The 27,440-nt window shown below is 53.4% G+C and overlaps 2 protein-coding genes across 5 annotated transcripts in view; one reads left to right on the forward strand and one right to left on the reverse strand.

The window, feature by feature from the left end:
* OLFM2 (olfactomedin 2) overlaps positions 1-9,137 on the forward strand; it is a 47,697-nt gene extending 38,560 nt beyond the window's left edge. For 3 of the 4 annotated variants that reach the window (XM_057709390.1, XM_057709392.1, XM_057709393.1), the window contains 5 exons: positions 3,721-3,870; positions 5,594-5,740; positions 5,988-6,207; positions 6,544-6,650; positions 7,983-9,137. In XM_057709390.1, coding sequence (XP_057565373.1) covers positions 3,721-3,870; positions 5,594-5,740; positions 5,988-6,207; positions 6,544-6,650; positions 7,983-8,660 — 1,302 coding nt within the window. In that variant the 3' untranslated portion in view covers positions 8,661-9,137. The remainder of the gene's footprint in view (positions 1-3,720; positions 3,871-5,593; positions 5,741-5,987; positions 6,208-6,543; positions 6,651-7,982) is intronic. The other variant, XM_057709391.1, reaches the window with a different exon arrangement.
* Positions 9,138-12,852: 3,715 nt separating this feature from the next.
* PIN1 (peptidylprolyl cis/trans isomerase, NIMA-interacting 1) lies at positions 12,853-23,206 on the reverse strand. The gene is made up of 4 exons (XM_057710351.1): positions 23,071-23,206; positions 20,866-21,078; positions 14,378-14,488; positions 12,853-13,468 (listed from the first exon to the last, which is right to left on the reverse strand). The coding sequence occupies exons 1-4, from the start codon at positions 23,126-23,128 to the stop codon at positions 13,359-13,361; spliced, it is 492 nt and encodes a 163-aa protein (XP_057566334.1). The 5' UTR covers positions 23,129-23,206; the 3' UTR covers positions 12,853-13,358.
* Between the last annotated feature and the right edge of the window lie 4,234 nt (positions 23,207-27,440).

The raw sequence follows: 27,440 nt of genomic DNA on the forward strand, positions 1-27,440 counted from the left end.
CCCTTGCCACGCTGGGTCATACTTCTTGTCTTGGGCCATCCTTCTTGTTTTAGATCGGGTGCCTTCAGAAGCAGAGCTGGAGGAGAGGAGTTGAGTGCAAGTATTTAGCTGGGGGTGGGGGGGCGATCCCAGGAGGAACCAATGGGGAAAGGAAGACAGAAAGTGAAGGAAACCCAGGCAGGGCAAGCTAATGGTGCCCCTGTGGGCACCTGGAGCACAGATCCCAGTGGGATCCTCTGGGAAACTGCAGGCAGCAGGCACCCTGGAGCTGTCCCACCAGAGAGGTGAGAGGGCTGGTATTTATTGCCAACTCCTATGGGGGCTTCGGGTGGGAGGTGCTTCTGCCTGCCCAGTGCAAAGGCAGGGTGTGCTCTGACCACCAGAGAAAGCCCTTGGCCGTGGGGGATCCTGGGTGCTCTGCAGTAAGGCTGGAGTGTGGGCTCCACCTGGACCATTCCTGCATGCAAGGGAGTCTGGGAAGGTGAGTGACTTCATTCCTCCGTGGGGGAGACATGGACTCGTAAAGAGGGGGTTCCCTCAACCTCCAAAGTGTGTACATAAGGCGCAAAGAATGATTAATTACAATAGTTTCAGATGGCTTTTATGAATGGTTTATTTTTTCTTATAAATTAGTGGAGGAGTCAAGCTCATCTGTATAATGATATCGCTTGCTCACATTCCAATAAGCAAAAAACAAAACAAAACAAAACAAAAAAACTTTATTGAGTGGGAGAGAAAGAGGTGGGCTAATAGCCGGAGCCTCTGGGATTGCTCATAACTCACAGACAGGCTTATCTCTTCTGCAGCTCATGGGAACAGCCTCTGCTGGGTGGTAAGTAACGCTGTACAGATGGTCCATGATGGTAGGGCTTTGTTTCTCTGTAAAACACTTGGGATTTTATCAGACTTCCTTCCCTGTCTTTGGAATGCCTTCTGGATAGGACCAGCATCTTCTACTTCTCATCTCTTCAGTGTCCACCCATCATTTCTCACCTGAACCCTTGCAGCCACTTCTGCCCTGGTCTCCCACCCTCGCCACCTGCCACCCACAGCAGCCAGAGGGCGCTTGTGAGCACCTGAGTCAGGTCCTGTCCATCCTCTGTTCAGAACCCTCTGTGGCTCCCACTTCACTCAGGGCAAAAATCAGTATCCTCCCCATGGTCCACAAGGCCCTGCATGCACTATCCTGTCCCATCCCTGCCCTCATCTCCACGCTGCCCTCCCTGCACTTTCCCCCTTGGTCACTCTGTTCTAGCCGCACTAACCTCTTCCATGTTTCCCAAACATAGTCCGCCCTCAGGGCCTTTGCAATTGCTCTTCTCTCTGCCTGGAACATCTTTCTCCAGATATCTTCATGGCTTCTCCCTCACCTCCTTCAGGTCTTTATCCAAATGACATCTCATGAAGGCCTTCCCAGGGCCCCTAAAATTGCTATCCCTAACTGCACCGCCCCCCACTCTAGCATCGTCCATCATTTCTTCCCTGCTTTACTTCTCTCTGTGGCACTCATCATCCTTTAAATACTTGATGTTAACTTATTTGTTTATTTCGGTCGCTCTCCACTTTAATGTAACTCCTAGAGGGGCTTTTATATTTGTGTGTTTTGTTAACTATGTTTTCAATATCCAGAACAGAGCTCGACACACAGTAGGAGCTTAACAAATATTTGTTGAACGAATGAGACTACCATGCCCTGATTAAAAACAAAAAGACTGGGACTTGTGACTGACTGCATTATGGTTTGGGGAAGCACAAGGGGGCCTGATTTGGGGACCCAACGTGTTCCATCCACTGAGGATTCAATGCTTGTGAACAATGTTTCTCCAATCCCTCCAGATATGGGTCAGAATTTGTGTGCCAAAAGTGTCCCTTCCTCTCTCCCCTTCTCCTGACTCACTCATCCCTGAAAGTTCTGCTTACATGTCCCTTCCCTGAGGCACTTCGTCTGAGACCCTCAGCCTGAGGAAGACCCCCTGTTGCTCTCTGAAGTTTCTTTGTAGCATCCACTGCAGCATATAGTTCTAGAAGTAATGGTAGGATGCCATACTTCATGTCTGTCTCCTCCACACCCATGGGCAGCAATTGATATTCTTTCTTCTTCTCTCTCTTCCTAGTCCCTATCCCAGACCCATGCCTGGCATAGAATAGGCACTCACTAGATATTTTCTAATAAGTTTGGAAATTTTGGCTCTCTTGAATTCCCTGATGCACATGAGCATTTCAAAGGCTCTGATAAGCCCTGCATTAAAGAAATTCGTTTCGCGGACTTCCCTGCTAGTCCAGTGGGTAAGACTCCATGCTCCCAATGCAGGGGGCCCGGGTTCGAACTAGATCCTGCATGCAAGCCTTAACTAAGAGTCTGCATGCCGCAACTAAAACATCCCACATGCCACAAGTAAAGATCCCACATGCCACACTGAAGATCCCGAGTGCTGCCACTAAAGCCTGCTGCAGCCAAAATAAAACAAAGTAATTAAAAAAGAAAAAGAAAAGAAACTCGTTTTGGGAATTCCCTGGCGGTCCAGTGGTTGGGACTCCATGCTTTCACTGCTGAGGGCCTGGGTTCAATCCCTGATCAGGCAACGAAGATCCCACAAGCCTCACAGCACGGCCAAAAAAAAAAAGAAGAAGAGGAAGAAGGAAGGAAGAAAGAAATAAAGAAAGAAAGAGAGAGAAAGAAAGAAAGAAAGAAAGAGAAAGAAAGAAGGAAGGAAGGAAGGAAGGAAGGAAGGAAGGAAGGAAGGAAGGAAGGAAAGAAAAAGAAAGAAAGAAAGAAAGAAAGAAAGAAAGAAAGAAAGAGAAAAAGAGAAAGAAAGAAAGAAAGAAAGAAAGAAAGAAAGAAAGAAAGAAAGAAAGAAAGAAAGAAAAAGAGAAAAAGAGAAAGAAAGAAAGAAAGAAAGAAAGAAAGGAAGGAAGGAAGGAAGGAAGGAAGGAAGGAAGGAAGAAAGAAAGAAAGAAAGAAAAAGAAAGGAAGGGAGGAAGGAAGGAAAACTCGTTTCACTCAGCAATACACAAACATATTTGACCTCAGAGCACGCTTTTCCCAGCATGCCTGGTAAGACTGCCAGGGTTCCAAGGAGCGTGGTTTGGGAAACACAGCCATAATCGATCCCTGAATTATCTGAGTGGCATCAACTGACTTGAAGTTTAATTTAGGAGGAGTCTGAAAGTGATGCCTTCTAGTCAAGGGCTTGCAGGTCTCTGGGAGGATTCTGTCACCCTTTGGCTATTATCTTGCCTGGGCTTCTCAGGAGCAGGGGTTAGGGAAAGGGGAAAGGACAACAGTGGAGTTGCACTTAGTGGCTCCCAAGGTATACTCTGAGCCCATGGGTCACTGTGGGCTGAGAAGAAGAGAGGGAGGTCTGGTTTCGACGATCGGTAAGAGTCTGGGTCTGTGTCCTCATGGCTGTTATGGAGAGTGTGGCGTGCATGTGCAAATGTGCATGAGAGAATGAATTCTCGTCTTGTGGAAGGGCTCAAATCCCACAATTCCTTGCTGTGTCCCTTCACCCTTCATACCTCAGTCTTATCATCTGTAAAATGGGGCTCCCTGAGAAGTGATTTGGATCACATACGTCTGGCACTCAGCACATGGTCTGGCACATTCCAAGCATCCAGCAAAGGGTGTCTGTCATCTCCCCGGGGCCCCCTCTCTCTCCCAGGGGTGATGGAGTGAATCCTGCATCGGGTTCCTACTCTCTGACCTTGACCTCCCTGCAGACTCTCTTCCAAAGCCCAGAGGAAGGCTGGCAGCTGTACACCTCGGCCCAGGCTCCCGATGGAAAATGCATCTGCACGGCTGTGATTCCGGCGCAGAGCACCTGCTCCCGCGATGGCCGGAGCCGGGAGCTGCGGCAGCTGATGGAGAAGGTAAGAACCTTCCAGGTTCCCCTGTGGAAACCTCCCAACTCCCATCCTGCCTTCTGCCCCCATCCAGGTCAGCCGGGGCCAGATCTAGCCATGTGGATTACTCAGAGCAGGTGAATATTTTAGTCAATATCTGTTTAGTGCTTCTTTGGAGAAGAAGCTGAGCACTGTGTGGGGACAGGGAAGGAGAACACCAGTGGCAGTGTCTGAGTCTCCGGTGTGTGAGCTCTGGCCCCACCGTGCACTCAGCCAGACTCACCTGCTAAGAAGGGTCTTACCCTCCATCCCAAGAGACTTACATAAAGATTCCTTCCCCTTCTGATCATGGTTGATATAAACTGGTCCTGTTCAATACATTCCCCAGGATGCTCTTTATAAGCTAATTGCTGTCCTTTGCCACTACCCAGCTGAACTGCCTATTAGTCAGCTCTGATGTTGGCATTGAAAGGGGCCAGCAACCTCCCACTGCCATCCTGTAGAAGGGGAAGCTGAGGACAGAAGAGACCCTCGTTGGCACTGGAGTTTCCACCCACTAACTCTGTAGGATCCTGCCCTGCCTGTGACACCAGAACTGCTTTCTCCAAAAGTTCAGGACACCCATGTGGTGTCCCCTGATTGTCGACAGTGACCATAAAAACATTTTATGGCATCCAGGATGGGTATCAGGCTCTTGGCTTTCTGAGAACTTCCCAGTGTCACGTGAACAATGGTTCAGGAAAGTCTGTGTATTTCAACAAGCATCCAGCGTTGTCTCTGAGTTCACCTTGGCCTAAAGGAGCTCACCTTAGCCAGGTGGAGGTGGGAGATAGGGGGCCCTCGGGCTGGATTAGGAGAGGTCAGGGCGAGGGAATTTCAGTTCCCTCATTTAGCCTAAAAGTATTTATTGAGCATCTAGTGTTTACGGAGCATTCAGCTGTGGACAAGCCAGACACTGGGCCTGCCTCTGAGGATCCCACCTGAAGGAGGCAGATGGATAAGAACGTTTCAGGTAGTCGTCGTAGCTGGAAAGAAAATAACGATGTGATGGGGAGAGGGTGAGTGGCTGCTTGAGGCAGGGTGATCAGGGAAGGCCACTCTGAGGAGGTGATGCTGGAGTTGAGATGGGAAGGATGAGGAGGAGCCAGCCGTGGGAAGACGAAGGGAACAGTGCTCCAGGTAGAGGGATCAGCAAGTGCAAAGGCCCTGAGGAGGGAAGGAGCTTCGAGTCTATGAGAGCGAAGCTGGGCTGGTGGTTGGGGTGGATGAACACGGAGAGGAGGCAGGCAAAGGGGCAGGACCAGCTCGCAGGGTCTGCAGGGGAAGGTGATCCAACCTTCCTTTAGAAAAACTCCCTCTCGGGACTTCCCTGGTGGTCCAGTGGTTAAGACTCCGAGCTTCCACTGCAGGGGGCACAGGTTCAATCCCTGTTCGGGAACTAAGATCCCGCATGCCTCATTGTGTGGCCAGAAAAGAAAAAAGAAAAACTCCTGGTTGCTGTGTGGAGACTTGACTGCTGAGTCGAGGGTGGGGGCAGGGAGAGAAGGCAGGAGGGGAGAGGTGGGAGGTGGTGGCGGCCAGACCGGTAGCCGATGGATGGATTGGGTGTGCCATGGGGAGGTTGCTGGTAAGGTCGGGAGGAGAAGGTTGGTTGGGTGTTTGTCTAGCCTCTGGCCCCACCAGGTCTTGTCTGTGGCATCTCAGGGACGGGGACAGGAGTCTGGCTCTCCCTAACCCTCCCAGTTCCTAGGTTCAGAACGTCTCCCAGTCCATGGAGGTCCTTGAGTTGCGGACGTACCGTGACCTCCAGTACGTGCGCAGCATGGAGACCCTCATGCGGAGCCTGGATGCGCGGCTCCGGGGGGCCGATGGGTCCCTCTCGGCCAAGAGCTTCCAGGTGGGTCCTTCTGGGTTCAGGTCAGTGGTCAAGGGAAGAACTGGGATCGTTGCCCATTAGTTCCCAGAGCGGGGGTCATGTCTGGTAAGGACCGAGGGTTGGCCGGGATCTAGGGTCCAGTGTGGACCAAACGTCAGGGGCCAGGGGTGCATTAAAGATAAGGGGTGAAGTTGTGGGTTGAAGGTTGGGGTCAGGTCTGGATCCCTGGTCAGGGGTCAGATCAGCGTGGGTTCCGTTTTGGGAGCAGGAGCTGAAGGACAGGATGACGGAGCTGTTGCCCCTGAGCTCGGTCCTGGAGCAGTACAAGGCGGACGCGCGGACCATCGTGCGCCTGCGGGAGGAGGTGAGGAACCTCTCCAGCAGCCTCACAGCCATCCAGGAGGAGATGGGCGCCTACGGGTACGAGGACCTGCAGCAGCGGGTGATGGCCCTGGAGGCCCGTCTCCACGCCTGTGCCCAGAAGCTGGGTATGCCTTGATAGTTGACCTTGACCCCTGACCTCCACACCCAACCCTAATACCCTCTGTGTGTGCAGGGCATGGTTTTGACCTCTGACTTCTAAACTTTTACCCTTGGCCTTCCTACCCGAGGCCAAAAATAGACCCAGAAGCTGGAAATGGCCTTGACCCTACACTTCCAGGACCTCACCCCCCAACCTAACTCCACCTTGGGACCAGATTTCTGGATCCTTTCTTACCCTGGGTCCCAGCCCTTCAGGTTGATCACACCACCTCATCCTTACCCTGCCTCCCCTGGGCCCTTCCCATACCCCACCCTCATCCCCTCTTGTTCCTGCCTCCCAGGCTGTGGGAAGCTGACCGGGGTCAGCAACCCCATCACCATTCGGGCCATGGGGTCCCGCTTTGGCTCTTGGATGACAGACACGATGGCCCCCAGCGCGGATAGCCGGGTGAGTGACGGTGCCCACTCCAGGGGTCAGAAGCTGCATGGGGGTGGGAGACATAGCCTGTGGCTGACCTAGGTGCCCGGCGATTCCACATCAATGATTGTCTTGTAGGCCAAAGTGTCCTAGGGTCTCCAGGGCCCTTGGACCTCCCCCTGACTGTCTCGTGACCGTCGAGTGACCAAAAACGTTCCAGCTCTGTGAATCCACGTCAGCTGACCTCCAGGGACTGTATAGAGACGAATGACTACTAGTACTACTGATCACCTCCCAATGACCACTGACCTCAAAGTAACCACCAGTGACCAGTGCCTTCCCAAGGACTAGGACCTACCAGCACCACTCAATGACCTTTAAACTCCCGGTGGCCACCACGGTCACAACGGCCTATCACCTCTGATCCACAGGAACCATCTATTAACTGCCCAGTGACTATCCTAGTGACGGATATTGGTCACTGGGCAGCCGCCGAGTGTCATAGATTAAAGGTAGTAAATAGTCACTGCCTCACCGTGATCATTGGCCTCCCAGGCATCATGGTGGTTCAACCAAGGGGTTAAGAGCTTGGGTTTAGGGGGAATTCCCTGGCGGTCCAGTGGTTAAGATTGGTGCTTCCATTGCTGGGGCGCAGGTTCAGTCCCTGGTTGGGAAACTAAGATCGTGCAAGCCACTAGGTGTGGCAAAAAAAAAAAAAAAAAAGAAAGCTTGGGTTTGGGAATCAGGCTTGAACTTTATATCCCGCTTCCGCCAATTCTTAGCTGGGGAACCTTGGGCAGGTTCTTTAATGTCTCTGAGCCTCAATTTCCTTACCTTCAAAATGGTTGTGATAATGTCAGCATTACGGTTTTTAGGATGCTTCGTCCAACAGCCAACACTAGTGAGGGCACTCACAAATGCTAATTACCATGGTGACAGAGAAAGATGTTGACGGAGAGGATGACGATGACGTGCCTGTCACCTCGTCGTTTACAGGGATTACCCACGGGCAATGGATTCAAGTGACCTCTTATCCCCCAAGGGCAGTCTCGTGACCACTAGCCATCCCATATCCAATGACCAGTGGATTCCTAGGCCCAGTAAGTCACCAGGGACTGCAATTTCCCCAATCCTTGGGGATGAAGCACTGTCCTTGGAGAGTCCAAGACCAATAGCACTCCCTGACCAAGTGATCCAAGTCACTGGCAAGATGCCTGGTCATGGGTGGTCACTGGACATCCGATGACTGAGTAGTCACCGCTAGTGACTGTTGATGCCTAATGATCGTGTGATTCCTGGACAGCTGCTGGGACCTTTGGGTCATTGGCGGTGGTCCACCAGTGACCAGCGTCTCTCTTGTAGGTCTGGTACATGGATGGCTATTACAAGGGCCGGCGAGTCCTGGAGTTCCGCACTCTGGGAGACTTTATCAAAGGCCAGAACTTTATCCAGCACCTGCTGCCCCAGCCATGGGCCGGCACGGGCCACGTGGTGTACAACGGCTCCCTGTTTTACAACAAGTACCAGAGCAACGTGGTGGTCAAGTACCACTTCCGCTCGCGTTCCGTGCTGGTGCAAAGGAGCCTCCCGGGGGCCGGCTACAATAACACCTTCCCCTACTCCTGGGGTGGCTTCTCGGACATGGACTTCATGGTGGACGAGAGCGGGCTCTGGGCTGTGTACACCACCAACCAGAATGCGGGCAACATTGTGGTCAGCCGGCTGGACCCGCACACCCTCGAGGTCGTGCGGTCCTGGGACACCGGCTACCCCAAGCGCAGCGCCGGCGAGGCCTTCATGATCTGTGGCGTGCTCTACGTGACCAACTCCCACCTAGCCGGGGCCAAGGTCTACTTCGCCTACTTCACCAACACGTCCAGCTACGAGTACACGGACGTGCCCTTCCACAACCAGTACTCCCACATCTCCATGCTGGATTACAACCCCCGCGAGCGGGCCCTCTACACCTGGAACAACGGCCACCAGGTGCTCTACAATGTCACCCTCTTCCACGTCATCAGCACTGCTGGGGACCCCTAGGGGCTGCCCGTCTCTCACGCTGCCACACGAGGGTCAGGGGGGCCCTTTCTACTCTGCCTGTGTCCCTCCAAGTTAATCTGTCTCTGTGCTGCCCTCTCTCTCTCCCTCTCCCCCCCTGTGCTGTTTTTTCTCTCTCCACCTTTGCGCCCAGCTTTCATCCTCTGCCTCTGTATTTCTATCAGTGCGTTTTCTCAGTATTGTCTCTTCTTTATTGATCTCTGATTTTGATACTTCGCTTTCTTTTTATCGATGCCTCTCTTTCTTTTCATCGATCTGATTCTCCAGCTCTCTTTTTCTATCTCTGCCTCTCTCTCTCTCTTTCTCTTTCTCTCGCTTCCTCCACTCCTTCCCTCTTTGAGTCCCACCCAGTCCCCCCTCCTCCCGACCCAAGGAGTTGAGTGCATGGATCTGTTTCTTTTTTTATTTACACTTTTTCTTTCCGGGTTGCCGGAATAAACGGGACCTTTGACATTTGAAGCTTCAACTACTCTGTGTCTCTGGAAAGGGCAGAGGAGGCAAGGTGGAGGGTGAGCTTGGAGGCCCACCCCAACTGGGTCCCCTCGTCCCAGGACTCGAGCTTTGTGAACCGGGGCAGGTAAGCCCGGCCTGGGGGGTGGGCGTGGGATGGGGGGGCATGGCAGGGCGAGCCCTTTGGGAAGACAGGGAAGGACACCCATTCCAAAGCTGTTTCAGTTGATTCAAACAACCGAGAATTCTATCAGAACGATGAAGACTGGCCTCAAGTGAATATTCTTTGCCACTGTTTTTTTTTTTTTAACTCATTGATCACTCATTGATCACTGACCCATCTGGCAACTTTTAAAATGGGTTTTTAACAATGTGTCTGCTTTTTAAGAATATGAGTATGAGAGGGTAGGACACAGAAGAATTTTTCCTTTTTCTTCTCTTTTTGCTTTGTCACTTCAAAATCATTTTGTATGAGTTGCACCTGTTCTGAGTTAGCTAACAACAAAAAGGTAGGAACAGTCTGAAGGTATGTGAGGGCCTTTTGATGGATACACCCACGCCCCGTGCCCAGGCTTGGGCAGGGACAATCCCCGACAGTGGGGACCGATGTGGGGACTGGAGCTCCTGGAGGGGAAGGACGGGCAAAGCTAGCAAGTATTGGAGACAGGAAGGGGTGTGTGAGTGGGTGGGGAAGAGGCTGAAGAAACAAGCAGAGGCCACGTCCTCAAGAACCTCGGCGACGTGACTAAGGTGGGGTGGGAGGGGGTCACAGAACGGGAAGAACAAAGCGAAGGCTTTATTCTAACCAGATCCTTGGTGGCCTGGGTGATAGACAGCAAGGAGAGGGGGAAGACAGTCACCTCCAGAACTGGGTGGGAACGAAGGTAATGCACCCCCCACCCCCACGTTCATCCCAACACGTGGCTGAAATCTCCAGCAGAAACATCGTGCAAACAGCCCCACTGGCCCAGACCTGCCCCCGCTCCCCTGCTGAGGCCACGGAGGAGGCCAAGCCTGCTCCTCTGGGAGGAGCCCTCCCTCCCTGTCTCCCCGTCTCTAATTAATGGCCTCTCTGATTAAATCATCTCCGATCCGTGCTGGCATCTCCGGGAACTCGAACACTGGGGCCGTATTGCCTACGAAACCAATGAATAATAAATGCGACTGCCTAATGCACTCATTTAAAACCAATTTTTAAAGAAATCTTCAAGAAAAGCAATTAATTTCCATTTAAATTAACAAGTTTGACATTGAAAAGAATCAATTCCTGGATAGGCACTTCAGGAGGCACTTTGCTCTGTAGCTGTTTTTTAACCACCACCACAACAAGCACAGGCCTAGGGCACCTAGAATATCTGCACTCCGTCCCTCCAATGTGTATGGGCATCAGACAGATGCCCACAGGCACCTGGCGTCACAACCGTCTTCTCTCGCTCTCTCTCTCTCTCACACACACACACACACTAGAGGCAGTCCCAGCCCTCCTCATACTTTGGTGGCTTTTGTTCCAACCAAGGATGGGCAGGAGAAATAAGCCCCCAACCCTTGACCCAGGCCAGGATCTGCTGCGTACCCTGACTTCCCCTCTCGCGGACATGTATCTGGCTACATCGGGGAAGCTTTGTAGCCCACAGCAGTACAATACCCATATTACCCGGAGTGAAGTGACCGGCTCTAGCCCTGCCCTGTGGCCACAGAAGCCTGAGCTGATGCAGATGGCAAAAGAGTGGAAACCAGCTCCTCTGGGGTAGAGTTTGGGCCGGGAGGTGTCAGACCAATGACGTAGCCTATACTGTCACCATCCTGAAGGCCTGGGATTTAGGGCCCCACTTCTGGGCAGGAGGGGTGTGGAGCAGGTGACAGAAGCCACAGCTCCTGAATCATGCATGCTGAGTGGGCTCTGGGGGCATGTTTATCTAAGAGTGATGTTCTTTTGTGTTTGGGTTTTGGCCGCTGCACAGCTAGACAAAGGAAGAGAGAGGTCCATGAAGGCAGGTGGTCACACCCAGACAGAGGGACAGGGGTCACACAGGACACACACCTAAGACACACACAACCAGTCACATGAGCATATGCAAGCTTGGGCAGGCAAACACACACACACACACAGCTGCCCAAAGTGACAGGAGTGCCACAAAGAAAATTTCGCTGGGAATTCCCTGGCGGTCCAGTGGTTAGGACTCTGCTTCCACTGCAGGAGGCAAAGACTTGATCGAAGGTTGGGAAACTAAGATCCCGCAAGCTGTGTGGCTCGGACAAAAAAAAAAAAAAAAAAGAGACAGAGAGAAGAAAATTTCCCTGCCAGCCTCACACAGGAAAATGCACCCCCACCCCCCCTTTCCCCGGCAGCATCTCAGATGCCTGGGAGCTCAGGGAGAGCTTCCCTGGGCCTTTGGTGCTGAGAGCGGGGCACAGGCCCATTCTCAGCTGGTAGCTTGCAGCAGGACCCTGCAAACCCTTCTGCCCCCAAGTACCCATTTCCAGTCCTTCCCAGAGGCTCCTTTAGACCTGGAGAGGTGTAACGGCGCCCCCAACCGCACAGAACGGTTGGTGCAAACAGCAGGGCGGCTGCCTGCCTCGTGGCCCCATAGGCGGTGGGAGATCGTCTGGAGGTGCAGCCAAGCAGCCGGCTCTCCTCAGCCCACAGAGCGGAGAGGAAATTCATTAAACCTGACTAATGACAAACGCTCTGGCAGGCGGCTGGCAGAGGGTGATTGCTCCAGAAACCAGCCAGATGGGAGTCGGCCCAGGTGACCATTTATGAGACTCGGGCTTTTATTAGAACTCAGCTTTGGTGGGGGTGGGGCTGATGGTGCTGGGAGGGGGTATTCCCTTGGGGTTAGGCCAGGCAGGGCTTTATTTCACTCAGGTCCCCAAGCCCTGCTAGCCGGCCACCCCCATGATCTGGGCTGGTCCCCTTTAAGGGGGAGGGCGGGCAGAGCAGGCACAGGCACCTCTCCAACAGACCCACAAATCCCGAGTGACCTCTGAGTCCTCTGCCTGGGCCGTGGGCCTCGGCAGCTGTGAGGAGGTGATGGAGGACAGGTGGGCCACACCTCCAGCCCCCAATGTGAAGAGGAGAAAGACCCCTCCCATCTGCCACAAGGATTCCCTCTGTTCCACGATAGCCCCCCGCCCCACTGTACTCTAGCACACCCCGGTTCCCCAGAGGGCTGGACAGGATCCTTGCTCTTAGAGGCGCCTGGCAGTGGCCTGCCACCCCCCAACCAAGGCTGGCCCCCTGCTGCCATGGTAACAGCATCTGCAGAGGCAGCAGGACCCAGGCACAGCCTGCCAGAGTGCCTACGGTGACAGGGAAGCAGGCGTCAGCACGCTGGGTGGAACTCGTTCTAACTGAAGTGGCCCGTGGATGTGGAAAGGGTGGGGGCTGGGGTGGGAGGTGGTGGTGGCGAGAGCACCCAGGACAGACGGGCTCCAATCTGGCTCTCCGAGGGTCCCCCACTCCACCCGACCTGCTGAATCCAGAGCTGTGCGGTCAAGGCCCTTGTGTTCTAGAACACTCTCGAACACCCAAGTCTGAGGACCACTGGTGCTGAGCAGTGCTCCACTTCCCTGAGCATCTGGCTGCTGCTAGGATGCCCCCAAGCCCAGGAAGAGGAGAGGTTTCTCAGGGAGGAAACTCAGCCTGGACACCTGGATGCCAGGGATGGCGGGAGATGGTCGCTCCCCGCACCGTGGGAAATGAGACACCAGACAGCAGAGCAGTGGTTCCAGGTTTAATCGAGGGTGGGGAGGGTGCTGCTCTGCTGCTTAGAGAGGGCCCCAAAGCAGCAGGCAGCCTGGGCCCCACGCGGAGCATTTGCTTTTTGCAAGTGAATAGAGGAACATGGCAAAACCAGAAACGACTTGAGGCCCTCCTGCCCCCTTCCTGGACCTGGGGGGATGCGGGGGGCGGCTCAGCTAACTAGCCTTCTCTTTGGGACCGGTCACCCCCACCCCTTGGATCTGGAAGCCCCGGGAGCCTCTCCACCCTGTGCCCTTCTGAAGTCAGCTCCTAAAGGGGAGGGGAGTCTGGCAGGGACAGCCCCAACGGGACAGGGAGCCCCCGGTGAAGAGCCCCCTCCCAGCCATTCTGGGATCAATAAATAGTGTGTGACGTGAGCAGGGAGGGGTGCCCACTGGTCGGTGGGCAGCAGGGAGCAGGGTCTGTGGGCCCAGCCACCCCGCCTCGCCCCCTCCCGGGGACCAGGCCTGGGCCGCCCAGCACCCTCACTCCGTGCGCAGGATGATGTGGATGCCAGAATCCGTGAACACGGGCCCGCTCATCTCCCCCGTCCGCAGTGCAAAGGAGGCGTCTTCAAATGGCTTCTGCATCTGACCTGGGGAAGGGAGCATGAGGGGTGGCATGAGGGGGTCCCGACGCGGGCGGCAGGCCAGGGCCGGGCAGGGCAGGCGGATGGGGCTCCCACCTGCGCCCACGGGCACTCATCTGAACTCATCCCTCACTCAGTTTACGGCCCTGTCACGGTGCCGAGCGGGGGCCCAGCTGGGGGTGGCAGGGCAGTTAAGGAGGCCCCGGGAAGCCTGAGGACAGCATGAGGGATGAGGACAGAGCTGCTGCCTCCGCGGCGCACTGAGAGATGCGGTTTAGTGATGGACTGGTCTCCCTGGGCCCGGTTCCCAGCCCCTGCCACATCACCTGTCCCGCCTGCCTCCACAGCCCTTTGCTGCCTCCCCGACACCCCTCACCCCATCCTGGGCCCCTCCCTGATGCTCCGTAGACCCTGGGGATGCAGCGGGAAGGAGGCGATGGCCTGGTCCCCTCGACTCCTCCCTTCTCACAGCCCCGGCGGGAAAGGCCTGAGCTGAGGGCTGCTGACCTGACCCCCTCCTCCCCTCAGCCCTGGCCTCCCCACCCAGGAGCATGGGGCAGGGGATTCTGGCGGACATGCCCTGGGGCTCGAAGGGGCCCCAGCCTCACACCTCCAACAGGAGGAAAATGGCAGCAAGCACCCACCATAGTGGGTAAGCCTGTGATGGGGACAACTGAGCAGAGAGACACAGGATGGACTCCCCACCCCAAGAGAGAATGCCATGGGGAGAAGGCTCTGAGGCCGCCACCCCCAGCAGGGCAGCCTCTGAAGCCTGACGGAGGGACTCTGCTGCCACCTGGTGGACCCCAAAGGCCCGTGCAACAAGGGCCACCCCTCCCAATCTCTAGGTGGCGGGTAGGCGCTGGTGGATCAGAGGGTCCTGCCAGGGTTCCGTGGTGCCCATTCCCTGCACACCTCTGCTGAAGGCACCCAGGTCTCCCCTGGCCTTGGCGGAGCTGCAGTCGCTGAACTGTGAGGCCAGAGATTCAAAATCCTCCTCTCCCGACTTAATCTTCTGGATGTAGCCTGCAAAGGGGACACACAGGGAGACCTCCATGTCAGGGGTGGGGCGGGGCAGGGCGGAGGGCTCCAGGGAGGGCGGCACTTCACTCAGAAAGGAGCGGCGCACGCCCTGCCTGATCTCCTGCGTGTGCACATGCGCACGCATGGTCACCTCTGGAGCCACACACACCCATGATGTGGTGCTTTCCACACGCATGCACACCGCGACCCTGTGGTGACCTCAACAGCCAGCTGGTCTCACACCCCATTCCTATACCCCCCGGCTGTCACTCTCCCCCTAACACACACACACACGAACATACAATGAACAGAGCATGGGCTCCTCCTACCTCCACACATACTTTGAGAGAAAATCTACCCCCGGCCCTGTTGGCGAGGACAGCAGAAGGCAGGAGAGAGGTTAGAAAGGGACACTGGGACCCAAGGGTCCCCCAAGAGCCCCAGGGCAGAGGTAGGAAAGTTTTCTAGAGGCTTCTATGAGAAAGGCAGGAGGCCGAGGCGCCAGGCCAGCTCTGCCACAGGAGATGGCTGGGTCCTCAGCCCGTGGGCCTCAATTGTCCCAATCTGTCCAGAGTGTGAGAAAGGCCAGAGTCACTTACTGGGGCATCATGAAGAGACCCAGAGGCGGCCTGGCTGGGGCTCAGGAAGGGACATGTGTCATTCCCATGGACTGCCCCCCCGAGGCAGCTGACACGGGTCCTCTCCCAGCTGCCCCGACAGGGTGTGTTGGCAGTGCACCAGATTCACCCTCTGTGTGGCCCAAACAGTCCCCATCGGGTACTGATTCTCCCCGAAGGGACAGAGAGGCTGGGCGGATGGGAGGGAAGGAAAGGGATGACTGAGGGCAAGGGCTCCCAGCAGAGGGCGCCAGGGGGCAGCACTGAGAGTCTATGTGACCCTCCTTTGGCGTCTGGGGAGGGGAGAGTGCAGACCCTGTGTGTGCGGGGTAGGGAAGGGCTGCCAGTGGCTCTCTGAGTCCAGGCAGGAGCCCCTGGAGCAAGGACCTATCTTGTCCTCCCTAGACCATCACTGAAGAGCCCCTTGCCTTGAGCTGGGCCCGCATGGCTTCCCCGACAGCCACTCTCCAGGGGGCATTCTTCCTGAGGCCCCTGGGGGGACCTGGGACCACGCCCCCCCGCCCCCGCCCCCAGCTTAGCGATGAGACACCAGCCCATGGGCGGATGTGAGGGGCACCCTGTCACACCCACCGGTGGATTTCCGAGCACCACAGTGACACTTCCACCCGTTGCTCCCGTGTGACCTAAAGGAGGCTGTGACATGCCTGGTAACCTGTCTGAGCACCACAGGGACAATGCTGATTAATCTACCTGGTGCTCTGAAGCCCAGACACCCAGCCAGGCCATCTGCCCAACGCTGGGCTGGTGCAAACTTCACTGTGGCCCACGGGCCTCCGATTCCTGTCTGACCTCAATGTCACTGTCATCCATCTCTCTGCCTGGAACGACCATGACAGCACTCCTACCCCCTCCTCCCCACCGCCCCCTGGCTCACTGCACATCACAGCAGCAACTGCACATCCCAGTATCTGATCTGCTTGGCTGCTTCCACGGCTGTCTCTGTAACCCTGCCTTTCCAGTGTCCCTGTCACTTTCGTCCTGTCCTGACCATCCCTTTGCCTCTGAGCCTCAACCATCAGTCATTCACCAGCAGGCCAGTGACATGTGGCACAGTGCCCGGCACAGAGAGACACCCTGACAAACGGCACTTGCTGTCACCATTCTGTTCTCCCTTCCCTGTGGGCTGTGCCACCCAGTAATGAGGCTGCCCCTACTTCTCTCTGACCTGCCCACCCCTGGTCCTCCTCGCCTGCACCTCGCGGTCTGCGCTGGCCATCACTGTGATGTGCTGCCTGATCAGGCAGGCTCTCTGAGGCGACACAGCCCCGCCCTCTGTGGACTGCACGCTGCAGTGGCTTCTGCTGTAACGCCCTGCTGTGCTCCCAACACACCTCTGGGGCTGCCTGGTGGTCCCCCTGTACCAGATGCATCCATGGGTGACTCTGACCTGAACCGGATGTCACTAGGATATCCCTCCTCCACCTCCTCCTGTCCCTGGATTCTGGTTACGTCCTCAGCCTCACTCAAGCAGCACCGAGATACTGCCTTCTTTCTCTTCTGTCTGGACCTCAGCAACACCAGCCAGGGAATCCTGAGTGCAGAGTGCCCCCCAGTGCACCTGCCTGCCTCCAGGTACCTCGGGGGGCACCAGTGCACACGCCCAGCACTTGGGGAGTCGGGCCCAGCCCTGAGCCCTGTACAAGCACCCCCTTGCTGCATCCTCCAGCAGCTGGGGCTGGGGGCACTGTGGCAGGGACCCCCAAGTCTAGGCGGCCTGGCCAAGGTGTGCCCATAGTGTACGTGTGCAAGCAATAGCAGTCTAAAGCCTGAATAAAAGCCAAGCTTCTGCCCCCCATGTTTTTGTTTTTTGGAGTTTTTTTGGCCAGCCGCTCAGCTTGTGGGATCTTAGTTCCCTGACCAGGGATGGAACCTGGGCCCTCAGCAATGAAAGCGTGGAGTCCTAACCACTGGACAGCCAAGGCATTCCCATGTCCCCCATAGTTCATAGCATCCAAATCTTCCTCTGACCAGCCAACTCTCTCAGAAAATATTCTGCTTGGATGGGAGCCAGAAATGATTTTCTAAAAAAAAATCCAATGCTTCCTTCCTGAGCTCCCCTTTCAAAAGCTGACCTCCAGGGGTCTGGCCGCAAGTCAAGATGCAAGGCTAACATTCAGATCCCTGTGTGACCCCTCAGCTCAGTCTTACACCCCCCATGGTGTCCTGCCCAGTCCTGCCCTCCCCACACCCCCACCCCTGCCACCTCTCAGCCTTCGCTTAATCTTTGCTTAATCATCTCTTCTCACCCAAAGCTCATCTGCTGTCCTCTGGTCTCACCTGGGAGTCTCCCCTAAGACCCCACTAGGCAAGGTGCCTCCCTGGGCCCTGCAATTACTGTATTCAGATCCCAGCTCTACCGATCCTGAGCTCTACGACCCTGGTATGTGACTTTGTCTCTTGGAGCCTCATTTGCCTCCTCTGTAAAATGGGCTAATTCACAGCTCTGACCTTGGAGGACTGCTGTGAGGAGTAACCAAGTTACTGCCAGAACAGTGCCTGGCACAGAGCGAGCCCCTGACAACTACTAGCTGTCAGCTCACAAATAATACGAATTGAATGTTTGTGTCCCTCCAGAATTCATATATTGAAGGCCTAACCCCCCAATGTGATATTTGGAAATAGCGCCTTTGCAGAAGTAATTAAGGTTAAATGAAGTCATAGGGAGGGTCCCTGATCTGGCAGGATTAGTGCCCTCATAAGAAGAGACACCAAAAAGCTCTCTGTCCCCACTGCATGCACTGAGGTAAGGCCTTGTGAGCACACAAAAGGTGGCCATCTGCAAGCCAAGGAGAGGCCTCAGAAAAAAACAAACCTGTCGACACCTTGATCTTGAACTTCCAGCCTCCAGAACCGTGAGAAATAAATGTCTGCGTCTAAGCCACCCAGCCTATGGTATTCTGTCACAGCAGCCTGAGCTGCACCATAATTATTTCAAGGAAAGTAAGTGAACAAATGGAGTGGTGTCTGACTCTAAAAAGGTTTAGAGACAAACTAGGGAAGGGGCCTGGACAGGGAAAAGGGTGATAGGATTAGGTCTGCCTTCCCTCAAGACTCAAATTCCAGCAAGGGGGGCCCAGAGAGACCAGAGACCCAGCCTGAAACCAGCAGGCTGGAAGGGAGTCACCCACTTTGGGTGGGAACACTGGGCCAAAGGCGCTCACTGACCCTCAGGCCCTGGGCATGGTTAAGTGTAAGGGGATTGGTGCTCACACCAGGGCCTCCCTGGGACCCTCAGGCCCTGGGCATGTGGGGATGGAGGGATGGGAAGTAGGTAGGAAGGGCTTCTCCATGGCCTGGCTTCCTTACACAAGGACACTGGCAATGACTGGCAGCCGGTCTCCAGATCCCTGATAAGCCTCTGGCCGCAGCCCAGCAGCAGCAGAGGAGCTGGCGCTGGAAAAAGGAGCTTCAGCAGAAAATGTGGACACACTGGTTTTCACTGCGGGCAGCCTGTTCCCTTGGGGCAACTGGGGCGCACAGGATCTAAATGGGTACTGATGGACCCAGGCTGCCAGCTGTGGAGAGTGCCACCCAAATCCTGATCTCTTCATCACCTGGAACAAGCCCGAGATGAGAACAGGGGAGAGGGGAATGACATCCACTTTCACCAGAGAGAAAACCAGGCCCAGATGCCCAAAGCTTGCTGACGTGGCACACGAGTGTCTGGTTACTGAGTGCACCACGGCCTGGGCCGTCTCAGTGACCCCTTGTAACGACCCCTGTGGGGGCCTGCCTCAGCCCCATCTCAGGACACAATAAAACCACAGGCCAAGGTCACTGGAGGGTCTGCACTCTGAGCCTACCAGGCCTCCCACGTCCTGGCCCAGAGCGCCACCCATGGGCCACGAGGAAGCAGCAGGGGCTGCTGGTAGGCGGAGGCCTTGTCCTGACCATGGTTCCCACCACACAGGCCTAAATGACTGGAGTCAAGGCTCTGCTGTGTAGACAGCAAGCGGCCGTTACTAAGCCCAGTGCTCTGCTGAGTATTCAGCTGTTGGCTGGCCCCTGGATTTTCACGTCCCCATTCTACAGATGAGGCAACTGAAGCTCTGAGAATGGGTTCAGGGAACCAGGCTGTGGGCGCTGCTTTGGGCCAGGCTTTGTGTCGGTGGCAGGAATACAATGGAGAAAGAGACAGATCTAGTCCCTGCCCGCGCAGAGCTCAGGAGGTGAGCTCTTTGAATCTACCTTCAAGATTCTGTGAAAGAACTCGGCTCTGCTCTACAAGGCAGGAAGTATGAGGCTAACAGAGGCCATTTATCAGGTGCTAGACACTATATGGGAGGTGTGGGTGTGGGTGTAGGTGTGTGTAAGTAACATCCTACAGGCCAAGTATCGGACCAATGATGTTACAGCAAAACAACAGCCAATACGGACCGATTATGCCAGGCCTGTGCCACTAACAACCACCACAATGGCCACTAGCAATTACAGAACATCTACTAGATGCCTGTTATTCAGGCTTTACTGCATTAGGTCGGAGTCTTTACAACTACCCAATGCCGTGAGGCCTATTATCACAACACTAACTTTATAAGTGAAAAGACTGAGGCTTAGAGATGTTAAGTAACTTGCTCAAGGTCACACAGCCAGGACCTGGCAGAGTTGGATGGGCACTCAGCCTGTCTGGGCATGGGAGAGAGACTGGTTATATGGGGTTGGGGCACCCGAGAAGGGTCTGGGACCTCTGGTGAGAGAGGCTGAGTGGATGATGAAACCACATGTGTGATCCGGACCAGCACTGTCCAACAGAACTTCCTGCAAGAATGGAAACGTTCTCTCTCTGTGCTGTCCGAGATGGCAGCTGCTAGCCACATACAGCTACTGAACAGTGTGCCAGTGTGACTGAGGACCCAATCTTTAAATGACTTAAATTTAATTAATTTAAATGGAAACAACCACATGTAGGTGGTGGTGCCCACACAGGACAGCTCTAGACCAGGGTGCTTCGAACTATGGCCCATAGGTCAAATCCTGCTGTTTTGTAAATAAAGTTTTATTGGCACACAGCCACGCCCACTTGTTTACATATCATCTATGGCTGCTGTGGAGTTACCAAGCAAAGCTGACAGAGGCTGTATGGCCTGCAAAACCTAAAATGTTTACCGTCAGGCTTTTTCAGAAAAAGTTTGCCTACCGACTGCTGCTCTAGACTGTGGAGGAAACACAGGACAGAATGAGGAACAGCCTCCTCCCTCAGGGCAGAGTTAATTCACTGACTACTTTCCAACCTCCCTCCTGACCCATCCACATATGTGCCCCCCTACTTGAGGATACTACTATCAAGGATATCTCCCAGTGAACGAGGACCCACTGTGTGCCACACACTGTCTCACTGCACTGAGTTTTCACAATGGCCCTCGGAGGCAGGTATATGATAATGCCCATTTTAAAGAGGTGAAAACTGAGGCTCAAGGAAGCGATGAGAATCTCCCAGTCAAGGAGCTTACAGTGGCATGGCTACCATCTGAACCCAGGTCTGCCAGCCCCAGGACTGGGTCCTCCCCACCTACCCTGGCTCACCTTCAAATACCAGCTGGACAGGAAAAGGAGAGGCAGCCATGGGAGCCAGGTTCGTGTCATGTACAGGCACTTTCAGGTTGGCCAAGGCCACAGCTGACAGTTGAGCAAGCTGGGGTAGAGGGTCTGGCATGATTTCTACAAGGACCCCTCTGGCCCCTGGGGAGAGGGGAAACCCCCTCCCACCCCCCATCCCACAACCCTGTCTCCACCCCTGCTCACTGTTGATCAGCTCTAGAGCCTCCTCCTTGGTCCGGGTGATCTTCTCCTGCCGCCAGGACGAGGGCCGGCGTGACTGGCTGTGCTTGACCAGCAGGTGTGAGCAGCGGACCCTGGTGGGCTCCCCTTGTCCATTTTTGCCGCCGCCACTGCTGTTGCCACTCGGCCGCTCCCACTGGCTGGCGTTAGTGATGTGATTGAAGTAGTACACCCGGCCTGGAAGAGGGGGGGAGCAGAATTCAGCTGGGACCTGCTCAGAGGATATCACTGTAAGGGCGATAAGGGACTGGCCAATGGGATGCCTTCATTCAGCCAGCCCACTGTGTACTAGTGCCACCAGGCCTTAGGGAGCTAACATTGTACGTGGGGGCAGACAGATATCAAACAGGCAAATAAGATCACATTGTAACTTCGGTCATTCATAACTTTAAGGGGGAAAATAACCCCAGGTGAGGAAGAGAGGTTCCAAACATGCACTCAACAGCCAGACTGCCTGTTCAAATCTGCCACTCTGCCACTCACTCACTGTATGATCTACTTTCCCCGGGCCTCAGTTTTCTCACCTGTAAAATGGAGATAACAGCAATACCTGCCTGAAGGGCTGCTGTGAGGGCTGTGTAAGTTCATATCCGTAACATGCTTAGAATAGCACCTGGCACGTGTTAAGAATGTGACAGCTAACATCTCCATTTTACAGACCACAAAACTAAGCAATGTTTCCTGGGTGTTTATTCTGCTCCAGGCACATACAAGGGGAGGCAGGAACTGTACCCACGTGTGTTAGACACAGAACCTCTGCTCTTTTTCCCTGACCCAGTGTGCTCTGCCTCATAACTGGGGGCCAGCATTACTGGGGCCAGATGTTACCCAGAGATGAAGGAGCATGGAGTGAGGGCCACAAACAAGAAGCTTGAAGTAGGACTCAGTAGAGGTAGGGTGTCATTCTAGGGGCGGACAGTTTGCCTGGGCTACATAGAGGACTTATGCCCACCACTGTATAGGGCTGGATGTCACCCTCGGGGCACACTCTCAGGGTTGAACTGGGCAGAAATGGTGGGAGTGGGGGCTCAGAATTGGGCAAAGCATCAGCTTTATGCTGTAGATCACAGCCACAGACCAGGGCTGCAGCAGGGTGGGTGAGAGCTGAGCCACTGACTGCCTCTAAAACCTTGGCAATGGCTCCATCTCCCTGAACCTCAGTTTTCTCCTCTGAAAAGTGGGGGTGAGATCAGTGAATGAGGACATCAAACCTCATGGGATTAACGCGGTGAGTTGATGATGATGTATGCAAAGTGCTCACCAGAGCTCCTGGCGTTCAATAAATCAGAATTATTACTGCGACTGTAATTACTATGAGCTATGGAGGCAGCTGAGTGAAATGCTGGACCTCAGTGCATCTCAGTGGTTTGCAGTAACAAGGGCAGGGGGCTGCAGAGTCACACTGACTGGGTTCTAACCCAGCCCCACTCCCTGAAATGAATGACCTTGGGCAAGTTCCTTAAGTTTTCTGACCTCAGTTTCCTGACCTGCAAAATGGGAGTAATAACTACCTACCTCCCAGAATTGTAGTCATTCAGAGAAAGAACACACCTAAAACGCTTGGCACAATACTTGGCACTGAGATAAACGTGCCCTATTATTGACATTATTATTGGGGGAAAGTCTTAAACCGGGTCCCGCGGCACAGGGGGCTGTTCTCAGGCAGAATACCACCGGGCGGATACCGCAAACTCAGAATTAGGTACGGATGGCAGCAGGAGGCTGTGGACCCGAGGCCGAGCAACCCCGGGGCCCCACCCTGAGCATGGGGTTGGGGTGTCCTCCCCCAAGGGTGCCCCCCTGGGCTCAGCGGAGTGCAAAGACGTCCCCCGCCCGGACGGCAGGTGCATTAGGCCGAACGGAAGGTGTTTGTCAGATCTGCAGGGCCAGGGCCATCGCCCGAGGGAGTGTCGAGGGATCGCCGTCCCCCTACCACCCCTGCAGCGCGCTGGGCCTCTCCGGCCCCGCCCCTTGCCTCAGTTTCCTCAGGGTTCCCTGCTCCTCAGGCTCGCAGCCCCCACGGGGTGAGCCAGGGCCGCTACCCGGGGACCACATGGAGGAGCCAGGACCCCACGGCAATCGAGCGGCGGCGCCGCGCCCGAGGGGCGAGCTCGAGCCCTGCTTCCGCAGGCCCTTGCGGCCCCGCCCCAACCCCGACCCCCGCGGCACCTGAGCTGCGGCTCATGCGCTTCTCCCAGCCGGGCGGCAGCTTCTCCTCGTCCGCCATCTTCCCTCCTGCCGCAGAGCCCGCTCCGCCTCCGCCGCACCGCCTCTGCCGCCCGCGCCTGCCCACCGCCGCTGCCGATTGGCTGGTCCCGCCCCGCAGCGGGGCCTGGCGACGACAGTCATTGGGCACCCCAACTGTCCTGACCGGCTCTCTGGCTTCCTATTGAGCAGAGGCGGGGGTGGGCGGAGCTTCCCACATTTTACCTGGGCCCCGCCCCCAGTCGGCCTCACCCAGGCCCCGCCCTCTTCCTTTCCTAGGCCCCCAAGTGGTGGGAAAGGGACACGAGCCCGCCTTATCAACGCCCTTTGCCGAGCTTCAAAGAAGTCCTGACCCCTCCTTTGCGTCCTTCGCCGCAGAGCCCATCCGACTGGCTACTGCAGGAGCAATTCCCGCCTCCCTAAGCCGTACCCGGAGGTCCGCAGCCCCCCATGCGGAAGTGTCTGGCTTGTGTGGAGGTAACTGCAGCAGAGGAAGTTCTTGGCAGAGGCGGTGCTGCCTTTGCTGTTGCCATAGCAACGCAGTTACCTCGGCGATGAACAGCTAGGAACCCAGAAGCCTAAATTTGGCTCCTCCATCCTTCCTCTTCCCACCTGTTTCCTCCAGAAGTCCAAAGCTAGCCCACCTCCTTTTAATTTTTTATGCAAGTTGCTTGCCCTGTGCTACTGACTCAAACACCTTCCACTTCCCTTGGAATTTACTTTACTTCACCTATTCCCTCCCAATCTCGATTCTGCCTCCGTCCCGGGGGACTGGTGGGTGTTGGTACTGCCATTCAGATGGGGACACCATGGGTGGCGCGAGTGGGAGGATGATTAGCTCAGTTTGAGACATTTGTTTTTTAAGTTTATTTTTTAATTGAAGTATAGTGGAATGAGTCAATTTAAAATTAAATCTGTGGCACTGGTGGGACACTGAGGATGTGGTTGAGACCTGGGGAGATAGGAGATAGACATGGGAGTCAAGGCACCAACAGGGAAGAGTTCAGCTACAGTTCATCTATAGCATAGACCCTTATGTAACCGTTAAAAAGAATGAGGCGCAGTGACAAGAACCACAGGAAAACACGTCTACGACAAATTATAAAGGCAGGATGGGGTTGAAGGTTAAGAGCACTCAGGAGCCAGACTGCTTTGGGTTCAAAGCCTGGCTCTACCACTTGCTATGACCTTGAGCAAATTACTTAACCTCTGCACTTCGGCTTCTCCATCTGCAAAATGAGGACAAGAAAAATACCTATCTCATAAATACCTTTGCTTATATGAGTTAATCTATATAAAGCACTCAAAAACAATGTCTGGTCCATAGCAAGGATGTGTGTTGCGGGGTGAAGAAAAAAGCAAGTTATAGTACAGTGTAGCAACTATAGTATGTATGAAAGCAAAACAAAACCAAAAAAATCAACAAAAATTAATTTATGTCTATTATTAAAGTATGTATAATTATCTCAATTGTGTAAAAACTGTAGTCATATCACAGAAAATTTCTGGATTTATTCAAATATGTTAATGACTAACACTGGTGATGCAAGTGAAGAAGGAAATGAGGAACTTAAGTTCTAATATGACTTTTTTTTAAGATTTATTTTTTATTATTTAATTTTTGGCTGCACTGGGTCTTCGTTGCTGCTCACGGGTTTTCTCTAGTTGTGGCGAGCAGGGGCTACTCTTCCTTGCGGTGCGCCAGTTTCTCATTGCGGTGGCTTCTCTTGTTGCGGAGCACAGGCTCTAGGCGTGTGGGCTCAGTAGTTGTGGCTCGTGGGCTCTAGAGCACAGGATCAGTAGTTGTGGCGCATGGGCTTAGTTGCTCCGAGGCATGTGAGATCTTCCCAGCCCAGGGATCGAATTTGTGTCTCCTGCATTTGGCAGGCAGATTCTTAACCACTGCGCCACCGGCATGTGAGATCCTCCCAGCCCAGGGATCGAACTTGTGTCTCCTGCGTTTGGCAGGCGGATTCTTAACCACTGCGCCACCAGGGAAGCCCCTCTACTATAACATTTTGATTTTTTTTTACAAGTATATATTAGCACCATAGTAATAATCCTTTTTTAAAGATAATTTTAGACTTAGGGCAGAACTGCAAAATAAGTAGTTTTCAATGTCCTTCACCCAGGCTTCCCTTATATTAGCATCTTACATAATAGAACATAGTTTCTCAACTAGAAATGATTTTGTTCCCCAAGGGACATTTGGCAATGTTTTAAGACATTTTGGTTATCACAAATGGAGGAAAGGAGATGCTACTTGCATTTAGTGAGTAAAGGCTGAGGATGTTACTGAATATCCTACAATGCACAACCTCCACAACAATTATCCACCCAAAATGTCAGCAGTGCCAAAACTGAGAAATTCTGCCATAGAATAACAATCAAAACTAAGAAATCAACATTGGTACAATACTATTAATTAAACTAGACTTTAAAAGATTTTCCCCAGTTTTTCCAATAATACCCTTTATGTGTTCCAGGATCCAGTGTCATGTCTCCTTAGTCTCCTCCAATATATGTCAATTTCTAGGTCGTTCCTTGTCTTTCATGATCTTGATACTTTTGTATGGTAGAATGTCCCTCATTCTGATGTTTGGTCATGATGGGGTTTGTCTGATATTTTCTTATGATTCGACTGGGGTTATGCTTTATTGGGAAGGATACCACAGAAATGATATGCGCTTCTCAGTGCATCATACTGGGTGATCAATGATGTTGCGTTGTATTACTGGTTGTATTAGGGTATCAATTGCTGCATAATAAATTACTCCCACTAAATTGTGGATTAACATTTGCCATCTCACAGTTTCCAGTAGTTTCGCCAGTGTCAGCATGGGCAGCTGTGGTCTTATCTGAAGGCTTGACTGGGCAGGGTCTGCTTCCAAGCTCCCTCAAATGGTTGCTGGCACGATTCAGTTGCTAACAGGATATTGGACTGAGGACCACAGTTCCTCACCGGCTATTGGCTGGGGGGCAATAAGACAGCTCACAACATGGCATCTGACTTTCATCAATGAGCAAGACAGTAAACAAAGACAGAGACCACAGTCTCTTCACGATCTAATCTCAGAAGTGATAACCCCATCACTTCTACCATATTCTATTTGTTAGAAGTTAGGTCTACCCTGTACTCAAGAGTAGGGGATTGCACATGGGTATGAATACCATGAGATGATTAGGGGCCATCTTAGAGGCTGCTTCGCACACTTGTGATATTTTTGATCACTTGGTTAGGGCAGTATCTGAACTATTTTCCCCTTTGTAATGAATAAATACTTTTGGGAGAGAGAATTTTGAGACTGTACAAATATTCTACTTCTGCTTAAAATTTTGCCCACCAATTTTAGCATCTATTAGTGCATCTTGCCTACAGCAATTATTACTATGGTGATACGTAGAATGGGGATTTCTTATTTCCCTCCTCCCTTCTACAACTGACTGAAATCCTCTTGTAATCCCCTTCTCCCCTACTCATTTCCATATTCAGTTATTTATTTATATGAGCATGGGCTCAAGGATATTTAACTCTTTGAGTCAGAATCCAATACTATCGTTATTTTGTTGCTCAAGTTGTTCCAAATTTGGCCACTGAGAGCTTTTTCACAGGTTGGCCTCTGTGCCCTTTCAACATGCTTCCATCCTTTTTATTTGACTACTTCTTACCTCCTGGTACACAAGATGCTCCAGGCTCAGCTTCTCAGCTTGTATTTTCCCTGCCCTAATTCTGGAATCAATTACTTTAAAAAAAAAAAAAAAAAAATCGCTTCTCCCAGAAGCCCTGGTTCCTTTATTGGAGAATATTATTTAGAAACCAAGATCTGGGTGCTGGAGTGTCACTGCTTCTGGTCCCTCTAAGTGGATAAAGGAAGTATATGTATACGTGCATGTCTGTAAACACGTCTGTAAACATATTAAACAAAAACCATGAGTCCACACTGATAACTCCCAACGCTAATCCAGCCCCACAGGGTTCATTCTACCCACCCTCTTCCACTGCACCCTATCCTAGTTTTATTTGTAACTTCTTTCTCCAGCAGCAAGAAACCTGGCTCTAATTATAACAATATATTTATCCAACCCTGTGTGTGTATACATGTACAAAACTAGTTTCAGAATTGCTAAATCATACCACTGTGAGAAACATATTTACCGACTAAAGTACAGTGTTTAATTCTTTTTGTCTTTATCCTGATGGTATTAAGTCAGATTACATTTTCAGAGTTATTTAGGTCAGCTCCTTTCTCCCCTGCCCTCTTTGATGGGGTCATGTGATTCATTTGTAATACAGGCAGATTTATTTGACAGCCTGCATTCCATCTTTCTCCCTA

Source organism: Hippopotamus amphibius, chromosome 15 (genome assembly GCF_030028045.1).
Source record: "Hippopotamus amphibius kiboko isolate mHipAmp2 chromosome 15, mHipAmp2.hap2, whole genome shotgun sequence".
In the NCBI taxonomy this organism is placed as follows: domain Eukaryota; kingdom Metazoa; phylum Chordata; class Mammalia; order Artiodactyla; family Hippopotamidae; genus Hippopotamus; species Hippopotamus amphibius.